The following is a 23,142-nucleotide window of genomic DNA, read 5'->3' as shown; positions in this document are numbered from 1 at the left end:
TGTACATAGGGGATGAATTGGTACGGTTATATTCAGTTTGGTTTGTTCTAGTAGGTATGGAAAGTTATAGGTCACATAGAAGTGAAAGCAATATACAGTAGATAGGGGAGGAATGATGTAATGGGTAAAAGGGAAACAGGAGAAGAGCCTCTTCTTCTGATGCAGAACTTATCGAGTACACAGTAAATACATTACATAGCTCCTTTTTAAAAGCCTTCAGGTTGTTTATGTGTAATGGTTGAAGCAAAATCCTAGTAATCTAAAAATCTAGTAGTTGTTCCATAATGGAAAAAAAAACTTTCCCTTCAACAAAAAGGCACGTATGCAAATAAAATTACTTGTAAGCCTGAGTATGAGTAACCAATTCTCCCCTACTAGAAATAGTATTAGTGCATTATTACTCTTAACAGTATACCTGATTAATTACAGGATATGAATGTATGATTGAGTATTAGTTATGTGCAACAATTGATACCCTTTTGAAAACTACTGTGAGCCATTGAAAGCATACAGATGTGTGCGTGCAAGCTACAACATACAAGCCTCCGTAAGACTGGAGAAGATTGACACATGAGAACCTGGGTGTCCCAGCAAACCTGAAATGAACTGAAATAACTATTAATTAGCACTTGTTTTTAATTCTGGACCAGATCCATTTGCTGGATCACCCAGGTTCTCCCATGATTGTCTATGTACTCCATTCTTGGCGAGATTTATTAAATCAGGCCTTATATGTGAGAATTTACTAGCAAGTATAATAAGCTATGAAAGGTACCAAATGCATTTTGATACTCTTATTACTGCTCTTAATACTGCTCTGTGTTAAGCATTATTAAAGGTATATTTGCAAATGTGTATATAGGGCTAAAACCACATCAGAAGTATATAACTCCTAGTAACATACTATAAATAAAAAACTTTTAAAAAGCCTTGGTAAAGTGCTCATGACAGAGATTGAAATGAAATTTCCCTAATAGGGAAGAGGTACAAAAAAGGTATATTTGTTTAATGTAACAATCCTTTTGAATAATTGTCTTTTTTATTATGTAGCTGGAAATGTAAAGAAAAGGGGGTTTATTTGATAAAATGTGAGGCTAAATGAATTGCAGGACTAAAAAAGTGAAGGGAAGTTAGCCAATCAGTAAAGCTCCCCTACACTACACTCAATTATTAAAAGCAGAAAAACAATCCTATATTTCATTTATGCAATTTTCAGAAACAGCTGGTCATTAAAAAAAGCAACTTCTTCATCATCTGCATTTCTGTGAAGACGTTTGTTACTGTCCATGACACTGATAAAGACAATGATGTCCCATCCATAGATAAAGTGGACCTAAACTCAAAATTTTTACTTTACATAAAAGGGTAGAAAATCGTTTTATTTAATACAAACTGTTTTTATTTATTTCTTATTTCTTTTAAGTGCCGCGGCAATAAAATTGGGAGCACAAAACCTCTCGGGATACCTACATCAAACCAGGAGGCTCTTGGCTGCCCTTTCATTATTGGAAAAAATAATTGCCAATCTCAGGTAAGTGTGATTTTTTTTACTTTAAAAAGTTAGGGCAGTGCAACAGTAAGCACTAACGTTTAAAACAAAAACACTCCTGTATATGTCAAGTAAATACCTTGATTTACACCTTAAGTCAGATTACAAAAAAACCTGCAGTTTAACCATCTTACTCTTCATTCAATCGAAGGTTTCATAAAATTGTAGGCAGGTAAAACTAAAAAGGAATGGAGGAAGATTGAAAACGATGGGCCAGGATTGCTGGATCACCCAGCTTCACTGATGAAAGTGTATTATCTCCAGCCTTGAAGAAATTTAATAAATCAGGCCTAATATATCCACTATTGTGCATTGTGTGTAATATAAAGGCTATGTTTTCACCATCCAAGCACACATTATGGAAATGGGATTTTTCTATACTTTCTTGTGAAAGAAGATAAAACATTCACTATATGAATACATTTTGCTTTTCAAGTTTCATAACCTCATAACTTAAACACTCACTGCTGCTATTGTCATTGCTGTCAGTTTGTGAAATTGCTACTTTGTTTTATTTTTCACTCCTGGGTGGCTACTTCCATAGATACGTATGCAAGAACAGTTCCGGGGAAAACGCTTAGGCATTTTTAATGCGCAGTAAATGTATCATCCTACCCCTGTCTGCCCCAAATGGTGTCAAGGGCCTTCATTGTGGCAGGGGCCCTCATCCCCACAACATAATCCCTGTGTTGTGGGGGTCTGTGGGTAGGGAGTAAATCTGTAATGGTGTCTGTGCTGTTACTTCCGAGCACTTTCTTAACAATAAGATTCCTCCACAGAACTTTTACAGACCTGGAGCACAAACATTATTTTTATAGCAAACAATATGAATACAATCTATGAATTGTATTTAAAATAAAAGAAACAACAGATTATCAGTGACAAACAAAAACGGACCGTTTATTCAAACTGTCAATAAGAGGATAAGGACTGAAGCATGAGAATCCACTGGAAGCTCACAGTCCAGTTGCCAAAATCTTTCATTCTGGAATTAGAAGACTGGTGTTCAGTATAGCTCATTTTTGTTAAGTTCAATTTGTATTAGTAAACTTCTAATAAGGTTTTAATGATTTTTGTACCTGTCTTTGTAACGTATTACAATCTGTGTCTTAACAGAAAAAAAAAGAACAAACCTAATTGACCATTTTTTTCTGCAGTCATTCTTCTGCATTACTACATATGGTTTAATTAACCAGTATGAGGTCTGGTAAGCACCATGGGCTATGCATACAAACCACAAAACTGTGGTGAGTACTAACGGAAACATGTCAGGAAAGAAATATGGGAGCTGTCATTGCTGATCTAATTATAAAAGTGTATGCTCCAGGGCTGTCACTCTACATGTTACTTTACTATTTAGTAAATCACTGGTCCAGAATACCCATCTGCATATTTGGTGCAATGACATCTGATATGCATGTGTTTTGTTCAGATTAGTGACCATCCAAATTCAGAAGGACCAAGAAAAACAATTCTGGTGCGAATACAAATAATATTACTTCTCTGAAAAGTTACTTTTAAGCAGCAATTAGCCTCTGTTTTTTGATGGTATAACTGCATCTTCACTATACACAAGAAAATATTATTTATTGCAGAAGCCTGAAAAAAAATTCCTTAATGGTGATTTTCCCTTCCTGAAGATATATCCTATTTCCATTAGCCTGGGAAATGCATCTTTGATGTAAAGACCTTTTTTCCTAGTCACCAATATAGCTTTTAAATTTGGGGAAACCTCCTCTGCATTGGGCTGTGTGAGCAACTTGTCTCTTAGAGACAAAGTTTTTTTCAGGACACAGAAGGGAGTTGTGATAGGGAAGGCCAGATTTCTGACAACAGAAATACTATTAGTAAATGTAATCAAATGGCATTCCAGAGGCTTCCAGGACAGTAACAAATCCTACAAATTAGGTAAGGTGTACTTACACCTAAAGGAATTGAACAGATGAATTAAATAATGAGTGAGGTTTTACAACCGACCACATTTCTGTTCATGGCAATCGGAATGATTAAATATATTGCTAAGTATCATTTATGGAAGAAAGTTTTACTTAACTTTGAACATGGTTTAGTGTTAAAATTGAAATCAGTAATACCAAATTATGTTTCTGACTTTTAAACAACATAAGCAGCTTACTTCCAATATAGTAATTGGTTTCAGATTACTGACATTAGTCTAACATTTCTAAAGTGGCATTTGAGAGAAAAATGGTAACGTGTAGCAGAATAGGAGACAAATAGGGACACAACAATAGAGAAGGAAGTTGTTTCTTTTTATCTTTTCAACAACAAGTTTTCTGTATTTATTAATGATAGATACTGGATGGTATGCCATAAACCCACACATTCATTTTTTAAAATATCATGAAATTATTTCTTTAACTGCATCTATTTTGTAACCCGTTGAGATGTCTGAAGAACACTCATTGTAAAAGTGAGCATGGTGTAAGATGTATATCTCATGTTATGTGCACACATGCAAACTTATGTATGAGTTTGTAACCCTTTTAAGTGTTTATTACCCCCTCAAAAGACTAAAGAACTCCCTGACAGTACACCCGACTTTTTTTTCTTTAACAAGATTGGTGTGATATATGTTAGGGCACTTCTTAAGGGTCTGGACTAAAATAGTTTGCATAAATGCACAATCTTGTACATCTGTGTACTTGTATAGTCGAGGTTCAGTCCTTTCACACCTGTGGTGTGAAAATGTGCTGTTGGCAGCTCCTGGGCGCACAGGAAGCTGCTGCTGTGCACCTGTGAGCAGCAAACTGAACCGTGGGTAACCTGATTTGCAAATCTTCAAACAACCGTGAGTTTTGGTAACTGCCCTGTGATCTACAACAGCTGCTTGCAAAATTTGTTTTCCAAAATTGCCTATTTACTTGAAACTGAGATTTTAGGACCACAGTTGAGGCTGCAATAGAATGTTGTGGCTCTATGCAGGTCTGAAATGGCCCATCATATTTAGGGCAAGGTGTACCCATGTTACTGCACATCATACAGAGACCCCCTCCTGCTACCCCCTACCTAGCTACAATATTTACAGTGCTACAGTCAGACTGTTTAGGGATGGGGACAAGGTTGATTTCATCACAAAAACTATTTTTATGAGTGGAGAAATTTTTCTAGGCTAATTTCCATCATTTTAAATATTTAATTTTGCTACCTTTGCAAAATAATTGCAAATACCCTAATTATTAAATTGCTACCAAAACTGCTCAGCGAGACCCGTGGGAGTATGCTCCCCAAAAAGTCTATAAAAACATTTGTTTTTCTTAAATCAAAGGTAAACTATAGCCAGGAAAACATTTATATAGACCGACCGTCAGCTATCCTGTTCTTTGCAAAGTTCTAGAACATAGTATTGTTACTTTGCTGAGGAGGAGCACATGAGGAAACTTGTCCCAAAAGAAAAATAAACTTTAAAAAAAAGTATGTAGTATATGTGTAAATCAAAATTAAAGCATTAAAATGTTTTTTTTAAAGCAGACAAGAGTTCATTTGTAAAAAAAAACTAGCTAATTAGCATCCCAATAGTAAGATCAACTATGAGTTTTTGCCCTGATTGGCAAGTTTCCTGCAACTCTGACACAATAATTAATTCACAAATTAGACACACACAAAGTTAAAAAAAATTCCCAGCACATTTGGTGGAAATGCTATGTTTAAGGGCTTTGCAACTAACACTTTAGCATATTTTAAGTATATTTTATCCATATTATAAACATATTTGGTTGAAAATTATGCAAACACAAATTGCTAATTTTCACTCATCTTAAAAAGTTTCAACCAGTAAAAATTGTCCTTATTGATCAATAGGAGTTTTTAACTAGTGTTGCCTTAAGAAAAATGCAGACTGTTTACTTTTACTCCTTCACATATCTTATTCATAATTACACTAAAAGTATGAAATTATTTTTTAATTAAAAAGTAAACTTTTTATTTTTATTTTTTTTGCATTTTTTTTTGGGCAATGTAATTACATTGAATTGCCAAATTAACAAAAATAAAATATTAAAAATTAAAAGGCTTTGTATATATTCAGCTGCAGCAGACAATATGAGTGCAGACTAGCACTGAGAATATGAAAGAAACTACTAGCTTTGCCTATCTGATTACATGTCTTCATAAATTAGTACAAAAAGTCTGTCCTTGCAGAAATTTAATTAATCACTGTCTATTTTTCTATTACAGGTGATCAGAGAGAGACATTTCTGGAAATGCAAAGTCGATTAGCAGACACATTTTTGTTAAAATAGCCAGGATTATTATCCTTTAATAAATGTTATCTCTTAAGTTATAACAATACTATACCATATTGTGTAATATTACATGCACGTGTAACTTTTCAAAGCCATATGTTACAAGAAACCCCAAACTGTTCTGCCAAACCCTAGGTTTATAAGCTAAAATAACATGATTTAATATATTTCAAGTCATATAATTGTCTTTTTAGGTGACTAAAACATTTGCTCTTGAGACGTTCCATTATATATGAAAATACAATTGATGCATGATAGTGCTTCCCTTGAAAAATGTAATATGATATCCTGGTCATTTTTATATCCTTTCATTAGCAAAAGAAAAAGATGTTGATCATTAATCTCAAGCATAAACCTGCTGAAAAATTGATCAAGCCTTTGCAAATCAGGAAATGCCCTGAAGCTGCTATTGATCAGTAACGTGGAGTGCGTTACAGAAGGCAGAAAGATGGTGACGTGAGAAACAAAAGAAGTGTTATGCATGATGAGCCAAAAGAAAAAATATGACTCTTCAAGTGTGAAACCCAACCACATAAATTGAACACCAAGGAGGGGCAGCTAAAGCCTTCAAAGAACAGTTGACAGGACCGCTCATTAGGTTGGACATCTGTAAGAAAACATACCTTGCCAGATTGAAAGCATCATCGATCAGTCCTGCTCGATTACTGACAGAAATGACCTATGAGAAAAATGGAACCATTTAGGATGATAATGCCAGTAGGGAGTTTTAGATCAAAACAAATCCCTGCAAAACAAACTTAACGAGAACTTACAGTACCTCACAGTTCCTCATTAGCTGGTCGATCAGTAATCTCCAGTTCTTGACATCATAGTTAACCCTAAAGTAACCAATTTGATCAATGTTGCCAAGCACCCAGTTGTTTTCCTCCAACATGGTGATGCGATGGTATTCTAAAAGAAAGAAAGCTGTAAATTATTTAATGTGCTTGAAATTGTGCTGTTTTCTAAACAATTAGCAAACACATATTATATTAAAAACAAAAATGGGTAATAAACTGTATTTTATGCTTATTAGGCTTACTAATTGCCTAAGGTAATTAGTAAGTCATTACAGTTGAAATTTTTTCAGTCTAAATAACAGTGCATTTGAAATTATTTACACAGCAGATGTTCTCAGGACCAGCACATACTACAACACTATAGGGCAATGAACCTTTATGTAAAAAAATATGTTTATTATTGGATGTACTAAATATACAAATTTGTATAAATCCATTCAATATGTTTTAATATTTAAAAGGGAATTTTCGATCTTTTTAAATAAAATATTAGTATTCCTGCCATGAAGCTCCTTGCTCATGAACTTTCGGTGAGCAATGACAGGCAGCCTTTATTGGAGCACATGTATGTTGACATACATACAAAGAGACTGAGTTGTTGACTAAATTGCAAAGAGACTACAGATCAGCAACAATGAAACATAAGGATAAAATATTAAAAAAAAACACACACACACACATATATAGATATAAATATATATAATTTTATAAAGGAAAAAGCAATGACACGTGTTTATAATACACAATGCTAGCCAACAAAACGTTGTCCAGAGACACCATGTAGCATGTCGAGAAGAAGTAGAGAGAGATCAAGGGCTTTGGAGCAATGTTTGCCCCTGCTGAGGATTTCCTTCCCATTTATACTCAATTGCATAATATTTGTAATATGGATTCAAGCAGTTTCTTACCCTTTCTTACTTTACAAATTTAAAGAGGTTTTATTGATTTTTGTGTCATAATGGGAGAACTTTCTCTTGTGATGGTCAATGTCACTGGCATATAGAATGAAGGAAATCATTTTCAGGAAAAAGTTGCAACCCCCCCCCACCCCACCCCACAAACACATATTTACTGTTGACATTGAAGCAAACTAAGTAGTTGCAGTTGTTGCTGTGGATAATTGATGCAGCTATAGGGAGCTTATTTCCCTACTAAATAGCAAACCCATGAAACATAAGATAAGCATAATGCTCCTGGACCGTATAGGCCCATATAAACATGAACTTTTAGCAAAACACATGGTTAGCTAAGAAGATCACATTTAGTTTTAGCCATTAACAGGACACTATTATGATTATTATTCATGTATAATGTGTATTCCTACATTCATCCCCCAACACTGAAACGTAACCATGGAATGACCACATTTATGACCACCTGTTTATTCAACAGGTTTGTTATCGATTGCTATTTATCTAATATAATTGTTCTCTAAAAACCTGCAGTTTAAGCATGGGTATTACATTTCACAGAGGCCTGAACCGTGTACCACAGCCACCAGTGGAATCCTAGGAGCATACTAGCTGAATACTATCGAACAGTATTTCTCTGGGGGGGGGGGGGTGTTCTCTCTGGGGTTCCTCCATGGTTTTGCTGGGGGGTTCTTGATCCATGAACAATTTGTGATTGAGGAGTTCCATTAAGACCTAAGAGTTTTTTTAATGGGTCTTCTATGTTAAAAAGAGTTGAGAAAGCCTTATTTAGAGATTCCAAACAATATCCTGAAGTTATTGTAATTACCACCTTTGTTAAATGAATTTGGTATTGCTATGCTGACATAAAATAATACGTCTAATATCCTACACTTAAATAACCAGATTTACTTTCACCAGTCAAATAATTCAGAAGTACATCTAAAGCTGCGTACACACGTGCAATAATTATTGTTAGAAATGAATGACTAATAACCATTCGTTCGATAATCCTTAACAGAAAAAGTGCGCAACGATGCCGATGAACGAGGATTGTCGCTGGAAACGAACGACCAGTTCCAGGGGACTTGATTGGCCGATGATTGTTCGCCATCTATTGTGTGTACAGTCGTTCAGTGATCGTGGATGTTTCTGCAGTACACTTTCTCCTTTACATGTCACTTCCTGCATCGTTCAAACGATCGTATCTAGCATGTGTACACTATTGGTGGATTATATTTGAATGATCGTATCGTCACTTCATGTACAGAATTGTGCACAATACGATTGTTCAAAATAATCATGCATAATCGTTAGTCGTTCATTTTCTAAGGAAAATTATTGCACGTGTGTACCTAGCTTTAGGGTGGTGGTTAAGTAGCTATTCTAAACTGTAATCTACTGGCAACCAATTGTATTTTTGGAAATATCACCCTTCTTATAACTTAATTAACTACCCCAGAGAAGGAGCATGTGTACTGTATATTCTGATAGCAGAAAACAATCTTCTCAACCAACTCTGACCATGTTTCAAAAAAATAATAAAATGGAAAAGAGTGCATATTACTCCATGACCCAATAAGGGAGATTGTCCTCTCTCTATGTGATGTTTGTAAAGTAGCCTGGAGGTAAAGGAATTGCCTGTGATGCAGGACCCTTTGTTATAGGATTCACCAATAACAAAATTTTGAATAATGTCCTGCCACAAAGTAATATAGAAAAAAAAAAAAACGGCACAGGTACTAACCCTATTTAGCTATATCCAAAAAATGATGCTTTGTCTAAAATAAACCAAGAGTCAAAGTCAAGAATTAAAACACAACAACATGTCTCTAGAAAATATCTATTGCTCAAAACAAAACAAAGCAACACTCTAGAAAAGACTCAATTTGAACCAAAACAAAAAGACCTAAAACAAAAACATTTTATGAAAATTAAACTTCATTAAACATTAAATACCAAAAAACAATAATCAGTAGAAACATAATGCAAATAATGTAAAGGGGGCCGGTTATATAAGTAAGACAATCCCTCCCATGTACATTATTCGAATTGGGCCTGCAAGGTGCTCAAGAAAAACACCACTGGGTCTGTTTTGTCTTTTATTCAATATTATTATAATTGTGGTTTTATATATAAAATAACCTTTTTGTTTCCGGTCTGTTTGTAACACTAGTATCATGTGGGGTAAACTTTACAATCTATATAGGTGCAATAAAAAACAATTGTAATTTATCTAATCCCTGTAATATATTCATACCCTTATCCAGATTCAAATGAATTATTTGTGAGCCCACAAACTTAGAAGATTGCACCTAGATAACATTAAGCTTAGAATGTGCTTCTTGTTGGCAGGCAGATTTATGACTACAATCAATTGATGTTATTACTGTCTAATATATTATATTGATTTGTTTAGTGGATGTGAGGATAATTTAAATTTACAACCTTAGGCAGCTTCTTGTAACAGAACACAAAAGCAGAAAGAAGAAAATAAAACAACAGGTACATATAAATGTACAGCCAATTTTTAGAATCCTATTGTTACACTGGTATAGAGCATTTTTTAAAGCCAGTTGAAATGTTAGATTGTACAACTATAATGCCCTACATACAATGTAATAAATATGGACATAATGTTTTTTTAACTTTAGCTATGGTTAAAATACTTATCGCTGCAGTATGCAGGAGAGCCAGACCTCTACTCAGGACTAGCGCTGCTTTTTAGATTGGAATATCCAAAATTAGGCCCAAACATCCAACATTCAGTTCAATTATAATAACCAAACCAAACCTATTCTTTAGCTAACAAACCACCCTCCAAAGCTTTATCTAACAAACCACCCTCCAAAAGGAATGCTACCTAGCTTTGGTTCAGAATGCAAGGCTAGCTTTGGTTCAGATTCAAATGTCCAAATCCAAACATTTGAACTTGAACTAAATTGAAACAATTATAAGCAACACTACTCAACACAGAGGGTGGTGGTCTGGGTCTTCAATAGTTTAGCCCGTTGCATAATCAACAGTGTCAGTCAGGGAGCATGAACAATGTCCACTGGAGCACTGTGATAGAGGCGCGATTTAGGATCTGATCAGGGGAAGGCACTAAGAACCAGTATTTAAAAAACCCACTCCCCTCGCCACAATGGCTTTTCCTTTGAAGTGCAAATTCCAAGATAATTGTCGCAGTCTATTTTCGTACAGCAGATAAATAGTTGCTTGGGATAAACTTTATTGACTATGATAATTTAGAAGACTAATTTGAAAATGGTTAGTGGACTGTTGAGTTTAACTATGACTTTTAAAGTGTCTCTATACAATCCTGGAATCTTGGAAGCTTTTTAACTTCTGATGAATAATTTACAATAATTGTGGCATTATAATAACCAATAATAATATCTAGAGTATATGAATTTGCTCCTGTTAAGTGTTTAGAGCACTGCATAAACATTACCTTAATCTAATGCCTCAGTCGATTAAAAGTTTTAAGCACAATGTAATGCCATTCAAGGCAATCAACAGAAAATAAGGGATTTATATCCTCATTACTTTTATAATATATAGTTGCTGTCTTTGTCATACTTGGTGTGTTTCTGAGCATGACATAAACAGCCTCCCACATAGTCTTGCTATGGAAACTATTTTCCATGTAAAGTAGCTGTCAATGAGAGAGAGAAGTTTATCTAAAAATAAGAAAATCAAGGTGAGCTAAAGTAAAGAAGTTTATATCAGGAAAAGTTCACAATCATAAAGAAAAATAAAATAATATACTTTACTAATAGCACATGCAGTTTTGGCACATATTACAATTATAGTTCTTTTTTTGTTGTAATATAAATTTACAAATGACTCTGTTATATTCAGTTAATGTATATTTTTCTTAGGTTGAAAATCCTAAAAATGTGTCAAGAGGTAATTATTATTTACATGCAAGTACTTTATAATGACTTATAGAATATAGGTTAAAGAGGAAATGTGATTTTAGTGGGTTCACATTCCTTCTGAATGACATCTATCATCATATATCCCACTTTGAAGGCATTGAGAATCCACCCCCTGGGGGTACATATTTACACAGCCCTGGGCCTGGTCTTTTTTGTTGCAGCATTCAGGATGTCCACTGCTGAGGACAAAAGAGGGGGAAGAACACCCTGATGTACTAGACTAGACTAAAAAACAATTCTTCCTACACTAATATATTGTGAGCTCTGGATGTTATAGATCAATGTAGAATCAATTCTGTGTTTTTTTGTTTAGCAATAGACATGGACAACAACACACATAACAAAGACTCTAGACATCACTTATTCTATCTACAAAAATGCATACATACCCTTGTGCTCACATTGTGCTGAAAGATATCACCTTCCATCAAGCTTACAAGAACATGTAACATTTATAGGACTGCAGGAACAGTTTTTAAACTAATTAATTGTAGTTCTTATGCTGCGCTGTGTTCATTTATGAAATAGTAAAGGTCAATATAAACTATTCTTAGTGAAGTACAATATAATTGCATTGATATTAATGCAAAGAGAAATAATTGGAAGTGTATTTGTGGTCAAGGAGAACATAGATTACTATGTAGATTGCATACATTATGTTTAAAGGTATATTTTTACTTGACCTCAATTATTTATGTACCCCCTAAATCCTTTTTCCCAGCTACCATTAAGTTCAAGTGTTGACACTTCAAATTTTAATATTGATGATATTTTTCTCTCCTTAAAAGATTATTGCAGATAGTATGTAAAGCATTTATGGATATTTTTTTTCACTCGATTCATACAGTCAAATTGACTGCATCTGTAAATTACGTCTGTCATTCTCACTGTGTTATCAAGAGTGCTAAAAATCTGCGGCTATTCTTGTGATAGCATATGCTGCAGCTGTAAATCTTCAAATGATAGTATCTACAATAAAATAAGTGAAAATACAACACAATCTTTTATCAGAAATGCTTTTTATTGAAGCAAATATTGAGGAAGAGATAATGCTGTCTATGACAACCTTTTTATTTTGTAGAACTAAAAAGCTCAGTAAAATTAAAATGCATTCTTCAGTTTTGCTAAGAATACAGCAGGGTGAGAAATAATCTTACCACTAGGTATGATGTGTCTAAAATCCTAGATACCACCTAGATAACACCATTATGGGGAAAAGTGATGGACTCACACATGTTCCTGGATGTTTAATCTGTTTTACGTGACAGAGAATGTAAGCACAAATATATATATACAAATATAAATGTGTATACATATACATAAATGTGTGTATATATATATATATATATATACACACATTTATACACTTTTTTTCTGCAGCAGACAACAACTCTTTGCTATATTTTAATGCTCAGTCTCACTGTCTCTGGCCTGCAAGTATAATTAAAGAAAGCATAAAACAAGAAAGGTATTTAGCATTTTATAACGTAATATAAATCATGAATACACATCATGGAAATACAACAGTCTGCAGTCACGAAGAAAAAAAATGCATAGAAGCTATCTCATAAGAGCAAACGCCGGATGCTTTGTTTTACCACAAAAAAAGAGAAAAGGAAGCTACCTGCCAACTGCAACCTTGAACTAGTCTCATGTATTTTCTATTGATTGATTTCTCCCCATACACTAACTTAACTGCAAAGCATTTTATGCGATAGCCATCTTCAGCAAAATAATTGCTAGGATCAGAAGGTTAAAGGGTAATCCCATAATCAAAGCCATAAAAAGGATACGTCTTCCAAGTGGAGGAATTCAGCAGATCAAAAACGGAGTTTCAAAAGTTTATAATGGTATGGTATATTTAAAACATAGAATGAGTTAATGATGCATCTCACTGGACAGTTCCAAAAGTGCTAAAATGTAAAGCTGAACTTTAAAAGGCAAACAGCTAAATACACATGATGTGTACATTCTCAGTCTTGAGAATTACATGGTTTTGCTGCATAGCATAGCTCTGTCTGATAGTGCTGAAGGCTAAAGTTATGTAACAATTGCAGGTACCTCCCTCTTTTTTTGCAGAGTGAATTGAGGGGATGGGTGGGGGTAAGTGATACAACGATGACTTTCACATGTGGATTTTTTGGGTAACCAAATCTAAAAATTCATGTCTTATTCAAATAAGTGTTACACGGACCTCAAGTATTAGGTATGTACATAAACAAGGACTTCTTTGTATAGAGAAGTCTTTGGGGACACCACCTCTAGGACTAGAACATAAGTTGTTATTTTGCAGTGATGTGTTTTTCGGCATCTGAACCACCTTCCAACACGGTGATGTGTTTTTCAGCATCTGAACACAACGCGGTTTTTGTTTTACACAGCAGCTGCTGCGATATCTATGCAGTAACTTCTGGCTGACATTTTGACTTTGCTGCAAAATGCAGGAGGGGTATGGCAGCAGGGAAGAAAGACCAGGCAAACTACACAAGCCCTATGCACTTAAATTAAATATTTGGGCATGTGTCAAAGGTCTTCAACTAGTTAAAACCAAGATAGCATAACAGAGTGTGAAATTTTAAAATAGACAGTTGATTTTCAATTAAATAAACAAACAGATTTGCAAAGAGTAAAATGCTTTCTAAAAATTAACATTAATATGAAGTACTTTAAATGGCATGCAGGTGTTGGTAATTCTGCATAAAAGTTGGAAACTTAGTAGCTGCTCTTTTTTGTATGAGGTAAAGTGGTCATTCAGCTGATTTCTGTAGCTGTGGTTAACTGGCATTTTTTTAAATAAGTATAAAGTTACTCTAAAACAGAAATTATAAGTAATTATACTTATATTACAGCCAACAATAAATGATTACTCATACAAAAGGCCCTAAATGTTCTTTTATGCTTTTTGTTCATTGAAATTTGCTATGATCTCACCTGATTTGTTTGATACCCATATTATTGTCTGTGGGGAGATGTGGCTTGTATTTCCTACTGCAATAGTTAATGGAATCTGCCAAAGAAAGCTGCAAAACAAAGACAAACACACAAGAACAGAACAGGTTATTCATGCAGATCAGCAAAACAAGGCAAACATGCAAAACAAAAAATAAAACAAAGTTGTATTTTAAATTGTTGAAATTTGGGATTTTTAAAATACGCACAGAACAATTTCAAGCCACAAAATAATTGCACAAAAATGCTAATAAAATAAAAATGCCCTTCTAAAACTCAGGCTCTCAGTGAAGTGCTCTGAATAACCTAGCAACAGAAAAGTACAGAAGCCCATCAAGACATACTGGAATTAATTTAAGAAAAAGAAAATTAAACATTAGTAGCATGCCTGAGGCAGTACTTGATGACAGTGTATATCACTAAAGGAATCAGAACTTTACACATGCCCTAAAAGCAAGGCTTTTTTTTTGTTTTCCTTTGACTGATAGAATTTGGGTATTGGGATTTATGTGAAGTTTCCTCTTGTAATGTAGCTCTCAATATTCAATCTACCATTTGCAAAGAAAGCAGAACATTAGTCTACTAAAATGGCTGCATTTAACTTTTTGAACAAAGATTTTTTTTTAGATGTACTGTATACAATTATTTCCACTGTGCAAGGCCCTCAGATGTATAAATATTTTAGAAAAGTTTTATATGCAGCCTGATTTACTTTTAACACCCTGATGACATTTAGGTCGTAGTGCTTGGCAATAGCTGGTCACATATCAAGTATGTACACTTTGAGTTCTAGTCACTGAAGTTTAATAGCTGTGTAAGCATCTTCCTTTCTCATTTTTTAATAAGATGGCAGTGAAGTAATCAGGCTTCTACTATCAAAGTGATTTTGGTGCTTTAAGCATTTTCATCAATTAATAATAATTGTATCAGAACTGCTATAGAGGTAAATTTGAGGACGTTTTGCCTGAGGTTCTTAACCTTTATGCTGCTTTAAAACTGTCACCTCTATGTGTTATTTCTAAGACATGGAAGATTTCCAGTTGATATAATTTGTCTCCTTTCATAAGCAGCATGAGTGCCAGTTAATGATGGCTATGATAAATATGCTGGTCTTGTCATGTCTACTAAATGGCCAGTAAAGTGTAGTTTATCTGCCCGAATGTGTGAAAGAATGAGCATTTTGAATCAAACCTAATATATGGAATAATGGATAAAGAAAGAATGCATTTTAACATGCACAATACCAGATTACCATTATAAAATAAAATTTTTGTGATCAAATATTCCTCCGCTAATGCCGGAAGGTAATTTTAAAGGGTGACTGTCGCATGATGATATTATAAGTATGCTGAAGTATTCATTCCGCAACACTGTAAGCTTATACCAGGTTACAAAATGAGAGGTGAAAGAACTTGGCTAATGAGTACTTCCCTAACAATAATGAAGACATTAGGCCTGATTTATTAAAGCTCCCCAAGTCTGGGGAGGATACACTTTCATCAATGAAGCTGGGTGATCCAGCAAACCTGGAATGGATCTCTTCCAGGATTGAAATTATTTGCTAACAAATAGAAAATTACTTTTAAGAATTTCATTCAAGGTTTGCTGGATCACCCAGACTCACTGATGAAAGTGTACTCTCTCCAGAGTTGGGGAGCTTCAATAAATCATGGCCCATTGTCAGCGAGTACTTTGATCTCTGATAGAGGTAATTACAATTTCCTTTTACCCCAAATCTGTTACATTTAACATTAAAAAACATACTCAAATTTAGTTTTTTTACTATATTTTTTACCACTATGAGGAAATATAAATAATACAAAACGTAGCTTAAAACATATTAACTTTAGAGCTGAACAAGTACATACATACTTAACTGTGGCAAGGCATAGACCTACAGACCAATTAGCTACCTCTTTGTCCCACAATTGCTTAAATGGCCCGCAGGACTTCTAATATACTACGTCTTAAATATTTATTAAATAACACATGACAACAACAATAAACATTAGTATAACTTTAACATAACACTCCCCAAAAAACCATAATCTCAAAGTTTTATTTCTTTTGGTTTGTCCTTGAGCACCCCCCCCCCCCCCNCTTGCCCAGCTCAGGAATAAGAAAAACCTTTTAATCCCTCCTCTAATTTCTGTCTTCCTACCACTCCCCCTGATCTCAATTTCCCCTAACCCCACAGCCAAATTAACCCTTTCCTATCTGTTCCCTGTCCAGAAAACCAAAAACAAAACAAAGCCAATGCAAATATGACATAGAATATGAAATTCAGCATGCATAGTATAAAAACAATTCATTTATTTTAGATAATGCAGAAAATGTGAAAAGGTTCACACAAATTAGAAACAAAGCATTAGTCATAAACCTCAAAGGTAATATACTGACTGTACCTATTATTCCTTAGCTCGAGGTCTCTTGTATTTGCATCTATATTGTATAGGAAGTGCTCCTGAGTGATTGTTATTCCATCATCTACTGTTTCATTTCTTAGTATGGTTATTACAGGATATCCCATTTGAAGTGTCCACTGATCCATCACTTCTTGGATGTTCACAGATCTGCCTTCATTTTTCAATACCTTAGAAAACAAGTTATAACACTTATTGTACACTTCTATAAATACCCTTTACTATTAGATCCTTATTTGTTTTCTTGGATAGATAACAAACTAGCAATCATTAGCACATTTTAGCATGCAATATATAGCAAGAACAACCATCTCTTTTTCCACAGTTTAAACAAATTAGCATATAGTGCACTGTACTGGGGTGATTGAACCGAGCAACCAATGCATAGCGTAATATAACAATAACACATTAATGGGCATCTTGCCTTTCTTCAGAATTATATACAGCACTTTATATGCTGGTAAATTACAGCACTTAGTTGAAGGAAAACTACGAATAGGCTTTTTTTGTTTTTTTTTACCTGTATTAGGGAAAAAATTTAAATGTACCTTTGAAAGCGTATTCCACAGATCCTTTCTTGCAGCATTACCAAACTTATGGCTTGTTAGATAGTCCTGGGAACAAAATTATGCAATGAGAATATTGAAGAGGTATAGAACAATATATGTGTTACTAGGAAAAATAATAACAGTCATCAGTGAACCACAAAATGTGTGCTTTGCAGAATAAGAATATATTAGTTACTACATTGTATTATTTCTTTTTCCTATTTAAATTAGGTTTCAATAAATAAATCTATGATGGGCGTATTTATAAAGCCAAGTTCAAAGCAGGGTTATCTCTTAACAGTGCATGCATTTTTATGACTAATTTATGACTAATTTTTATCTTTAACAAATAGTTTCTCCTCTCTAAATAAGGGAAAATCTTATATTTATTGAACTTGAGGCAAGTAACTTTTAACTTTCATTAATTTGAATAAAAAAGAAAATCTGTTTATTTTATAGGCTCCTCATTTGAACATTAAAAAGATGCCAAACTCCCAGGTGTCCCTGCGATTTCATTTTTGGAAATGCTTTCTCTGTCTGAATAAGACACATAGGGCAAACAGAGGGGAAACAAGGGGTACCTCTGTACTAGGCCCTGATCAGAAGACCTTGATGTTTTTTTAATATGGAGCTTTGGGGCAGGAAGTTTATCTAGTATGGGACCCACAAATTTCTGATGGCGGCCCTGATGACCCGCACCAAAAAGGGGGGCACTGGCTTTAAAAAAATACGTTTTCCAAACCCATATTTATTTTCCAATTAATTTTTCCAAACCCATAATTAATTATGCTTTAGTTGTTCAGTCTGCTTGACAATGCATTTTAGTTTCATTTTTTTTTTAAATTTGGCTAAGTGTGACGTTAGGCTTACACAAATGGCATATTAGGTATTGGTATGCTGACATAAGGCTTGCAGACATGCATTACTGATTTTAGCTACTGCGCTAGGCTTTCAAAACTGAAAGCAAAAGTCAAATCTAAAAATGCGGCTGCTCAAAAAAAGCTTTAAAATAGTTAAAATAGGAAAGGTGTAACTGGGCAAGTAAATATGCAAAATGATGCACAATTTCCCCTGCACGCAGCTCGAGAAGAATAAATAAAAAAAATAAAAAATTTCAAAACAAGTTTTTGTTGCATACATTAGCAAATAAATGTAAAGTAACACTGCCACATCAAATTACCTTTGAGAAGTATGGGCTTCCTAACTACGGGACATACATAGCAATGTAGAAGCTCAGAGCGTGTATTTTTTGCTTGTGTTGTGTTGGTGAAGGCAAACATTGGTAATGCTCACCCTAGCGTTATTCTCCTATGTTGCTGCCCCTATAAACTTTAATGAGTTTGGTGAAGCACTGTGTATCATAAACAATTGCTATGTTTTTTATGATAAAATATTGTTTGCGTTGTTGCATCTCTATGCTGTTAATCTCTTTCAACCACTACAAATTTACACACAGAAAATTTAGCAATACAGAGCAAAACATATCTCTGAGTGAGTTTCCTAATAGTGACAAGAATGGCCCAGCGGCCTGTGTAATTTGTTAAAATGGTCACTTTTTGCCTGTGTAATAATGCAAAAACTCAATTAGGAGGTGGGCACATGTCACATGAACTACCTAAACAGGGGCATTTAGGTCAGAATCATTAGGTATTATTTTAATGAAAGGTGCAGGTCTAAGAATATTTTGAACACATTTTGAATGACATAAATACCTTAAATATCATATTATATCTTATGGTATAAAACAAGATTTATTTTTTTTAAATCTGAAAATGCCATTAAAAATAAATCTCAGTTTATACGTAGGTCACACCAGTAGATGGTACTGTGTTCCTATGTAAGCAGTGTAACAAACTCTTGCTGTATAGAACATTATTAAGGTTTGCTACATACCTTACGTTAAAACACAGCACCATCTACTGGCGGATCAAAATACCTATAATCCAGGTCTGATCAGCTATCACCTCAACAGTCATCTAATCTTTTTAAAGCACCCTCATTTCTTTTCTTTTTTGGTGTCTGTTGTCAAGTTAAGAGATGTCATGAGCCCCTTCTCTTCCTTTTCTTTCTCCTGTGGCCCTAAATTCTACAGGGATAACCGCATCATAATGGCATAATGTTGGTCTCTGTAGCATTCTCCAGCAAGTCTGGAGTCTTGAATTTCCTGAACTCGCAGGAAGTGCTGCACTGTCATTCAACCCAGAAAACAAATGGGGCTAAGGGGCAAATAAGTGTGTGGGTGACATCTCTGAAGGGGATTATTTCTTTGAAAACTATTTTATAGTCTAGTAATGGCTGGGCTATTTTGTTTTTTTTTTTAGAAAGCTGAAGTTAGGTTTAAAAGTTTTTTGCTAGTTAAGTATTTGCATTCTTTTTCAACAAATATTTCTGTTTAAACCATTTGTTTAACAAACATATATTGTAAAATTCTGGTTTATTTTTGTCTTCATTAATGAATATGAATTAGGTAAAGATTACATTCGAATTATTCATAAACCGTTCTGGATAGGAGTTAAAATAATTAATATTGAAAATGTTGCTTTTTAGTGCCAAATTTCATAGAAATATGAGCCTATATTAGGTTTTATTATTTGCAACAGCAAATGAAGAGATATTTACAAGTGCATTCATACTTTATATAAGCCTTTGTTCTCAGCTTCATTTTCTATCCAAATTAGGTACTGGAACCAGTCTCACAATTCACCATGCCAATTTCTTATTCTTTCTTCTAAATTAGTGAACAAATAATCACTCAGTTCCATACACTATAACCTGAGATCCCTTCTCATAAAATACTCTTAGCTTTTTATATGTTATTGTTTGTTTCACAGTAGACTGTAAGATGTTATTTCTGACATCACTGCACACTCCTTTAGGTTTACAAATCCCAAAGGGTGGCAATAATAAAATATAAAATATAATTTTTTTGCTTCTGCACGGCACTCTATTACTAAATCTAAAACTCGCCTACATAATACAAATAAAAGCAAATAGGACAAAAATGACTGTCTTATTCTGCAATCTACTTTAATAACTAAGGACATGTGGAATAACACGGGGCTCTGATTTTTCGTGCTGCAATCTTAATAGTGTCTGAGCCTTTCAACTATCATCCCGGGGCTGATTTGCAGGGACTGGTGTCTCCAGAGAGTTGGAACACTGAAAAACAATTCAGTCTCTACAACAGTAGTTTAGCACCTCTGTAAATGGCAAACTAGATGACCATTACACAAAACAACAGAGATTGCATCTACGTGGGAGGTGTTACATGTGAGCTACCAAAGCACTAAATAAAATCCAATACTATTACTGCACTATTTTCTAAGCCAATTTAGGTCCCAAAGGCATAGAAATCAGATCTTAGTTAATGAAGATAACTATCACCAGGAGGCTACAATCTTGTATACCTGGTAAAGAAAATACAAATTGTATTTCGACGCTATTACAGTAAGGCCAAAGATTGAAAAAATAAAAATAAAATGCCTACGGAATTGATTAAAGCAGAACTCAGCTAAATGCTTATTTTAAATACATTTGTATGAAGGTATATATGTCTTGTAAGTAGGTTCCATTTCTATCATAATAAACAGCCATGCAGGAAATACTCTTATTGTCTTGTTCAGCAATATAAATTCTAGTAGCACCCATCTCCAACTTACTTTCCTACTCACATTTAGTCAAAAAGTATTGAATTGAGCTAGAAAACAGTAAAACTAAACCAAGACTGGCTAAAATTACAAATCCTTTAGCAGAAAAAGCAGTAAGCGCTTGCTACATATGGTAGTCTGAACTATTTAAAGTGCAATGTCAGGTACTCTGAGCATAATTATGTAGCTTATTGCAAATATTGTACTTTTATGGTATGCAGTAAAATTGAACAAATACCATACAACATAATATATAAAGAACAGTGATCAAGAGTATGTAATGAACAATATAGCTTTTATCCTACAGTGGTCAGCAATGTCCTTTGTAACATCTGGTATAAAGCGCAAGAGTCAAAAGTATATAAAATATAGCAAATTTTATCATTTTCATTATACCTGTAAAATACACTATACTTTTTTCTCTTTCTTTCAGTATAATAATTAAGGTTTAAATGTTCACAAGTGTGACATAAGCTTTTGGATAAACTCACCATAAGTTTGCCCACTTATGGCCTGTAAATCTAGGACATTGTAAAATAGTCTAAGTTAAAAAATTGTCATTAATGTAGAGTAAATTAGGGGGAGATGGGAGCAGGGTTATGGATAGGGATAAGAAGATGTACCAGTGACAAACATACATTTGTAAGCACAGTACTATTTGTACTACAAAAAAGTGCATGGAAAACACAACTGCTAAACGCAACAGGTAGAGTGTTTGTTCGTCAAGCCTGGCAAACAATTTAGGGGAGTTGAAAGCCTTAATGCATAAACATTTCTGGCTTTATTTTTTTTAGAAACACAGACAGAGCGTCTGTATGTGAAAAGTAATTTTGTTGATGGAGAATGTGATAATGCTGATCCATTATAGATGGAGTTGCATATAGACATGCATAATGCACAGTAAATTATTGAAGCTTGTTATAGACATCCCAGCAAATTGAGGAGGTATAGATTCCTTTAAGTCTTGATCGCTGTGGCGAGAATTTGAGTTAAAAGTTTAGATCAAAAAAGTGATTTAAATGTTTTTTTTTTATAGAAATTCTTTAGGCACTTTTATGAACCCTGGACAACATGTGGCAGATGTTTGATTTCACTTGGTTAACAGTCACAATGTGAGGGAACTGGGTAAATTTTAATAGCAAATATGGAAAATGGATAGCAGAAGTGATAGCTTGTCTCTATTAGCTGCTCCAACCTGTCCTTGTCTGACTTGAACAGTAGCAAAAAACACTGTCTGTTCCTATATGTGAATTTTAACTTTGTCCGTCCCTTTTAACTGTTTGAAGCTGTCCTTGTCTAAATAGCTCAATAACAGAAAATGGCAAATACTTTCTCCCCTTTATGTTTTTCTCCCTAACACTCCTATTTATCCCTATTTGCTGTTTCAAGCTATCTTGGTTTGACTAGCACAGTAGCTGAAAATGGCAATTTGTGTTTTTTATCCAACACTCCTCTCTATCCCTATTAGTTGGTCCAAGCTGTTCCTTTCAACTTGTCTAGCTGTTTTTGATATTTTATAGATGGCTGCATTGACTTTGGCCAACTGTAAAAACAGAAGCTGGCATGCCAATGGGTGTGTGCAGGGAATTGAGCTCAGATTGCTGATCCAAGTTAGGAAAAGGTCTAACAGCTGAGTCAGAGTCAACTCCACTTGGAACTATCTGATCATCACTAATCTTTATAAATAATATTTTTTGCTGAAAGAGCAAGAGATGAGCTTGTAGCAATATGTCCACAATGGTGAAAAAGGAGCGTAAGTGTTCAGTTTGATATTTCATATCTTCCTTAAAAGACAGCCCCAAAAGAGCCAAGAGCAATAACCCATGAGGTGTGAGCTTGTAAGAGCCTAGAGGTATATAAACTTTTCATAACAGGGGGCTCAAAATCAAGTCCAAAACAGGAAAAACAACCCAGGTCTTTGTAATCAAATATAGAAGATAGTACATTAACTGTTTGCTGATAATGTGGATGCAGGATTCCCAGGGATATTGCTCATGGCTGAAGGGATGTTAGGCTAGTAAAGCTACGTACACACGTCAGATTTTTATCGCCCGATAATCGGCATCGGCCAATTATCGGGCGAAAATCTTCCGTGTGTACAGTCGGTGT

General features: G+C 34.4%; 1 protein-coding gene across 1 annotated transcript in view; it reads right to left on the bottom strand.

Moving 5' to 3' along the window:
- TRHDE (thyrotropin releasing hormone degrading enzyme) overlaps positions 1–23,142 on the bottom strand; it is a 186,263-nt gene that overhangs the window by 43,353 nt on the left and 119,768 nt on the right. Inside the window, exons 7-11 of the mRNA XM_072399026.1 lie at positions 17,387–17,452; positions 16,821–17,008; positions 14,398–14,486; positions 6,590–6,723; positions 6,435–6,490 (exon numbers count right to left, since the gene is read on the bottom strand). Of these exons, the coding sequence (XP_072255127.1) occupies positions 6,435–6,490; positions 6,590–6,723; positions 14,398–14,486; positions 16,821–17,008; positions 17,387–17,452 (533 nt within the window). The remainder of the gene's footprint in view (positions 1–6,434; positions 6,491–6,589; positions 6,724–14,397; positions 14,487–16,820; positions 17,009–17,386; positions 17,453–23,142) is intronic.

This window comes from Pyxicephalus adspersus, chromosome 2 (assembly GCF_032062135.1).
Source record: "Pyxicephalus adspersus chromosome 2, UCB_Pads_2.0, whole genome shotgun sequence".
In the NCBI taxonomy this organism is placed as follows: Eukaryota; Metazoa; Chordata; class Amphibia; order Anura; family Pyxicephalidae; genus Pyxicephalus; species Pyxicephalus adspersus.
The sequence above is the reverse complement of the archived record's forward strand: the minus strand, read 5'-3'. Positions and strand labels throughout refer to the sequence as shown.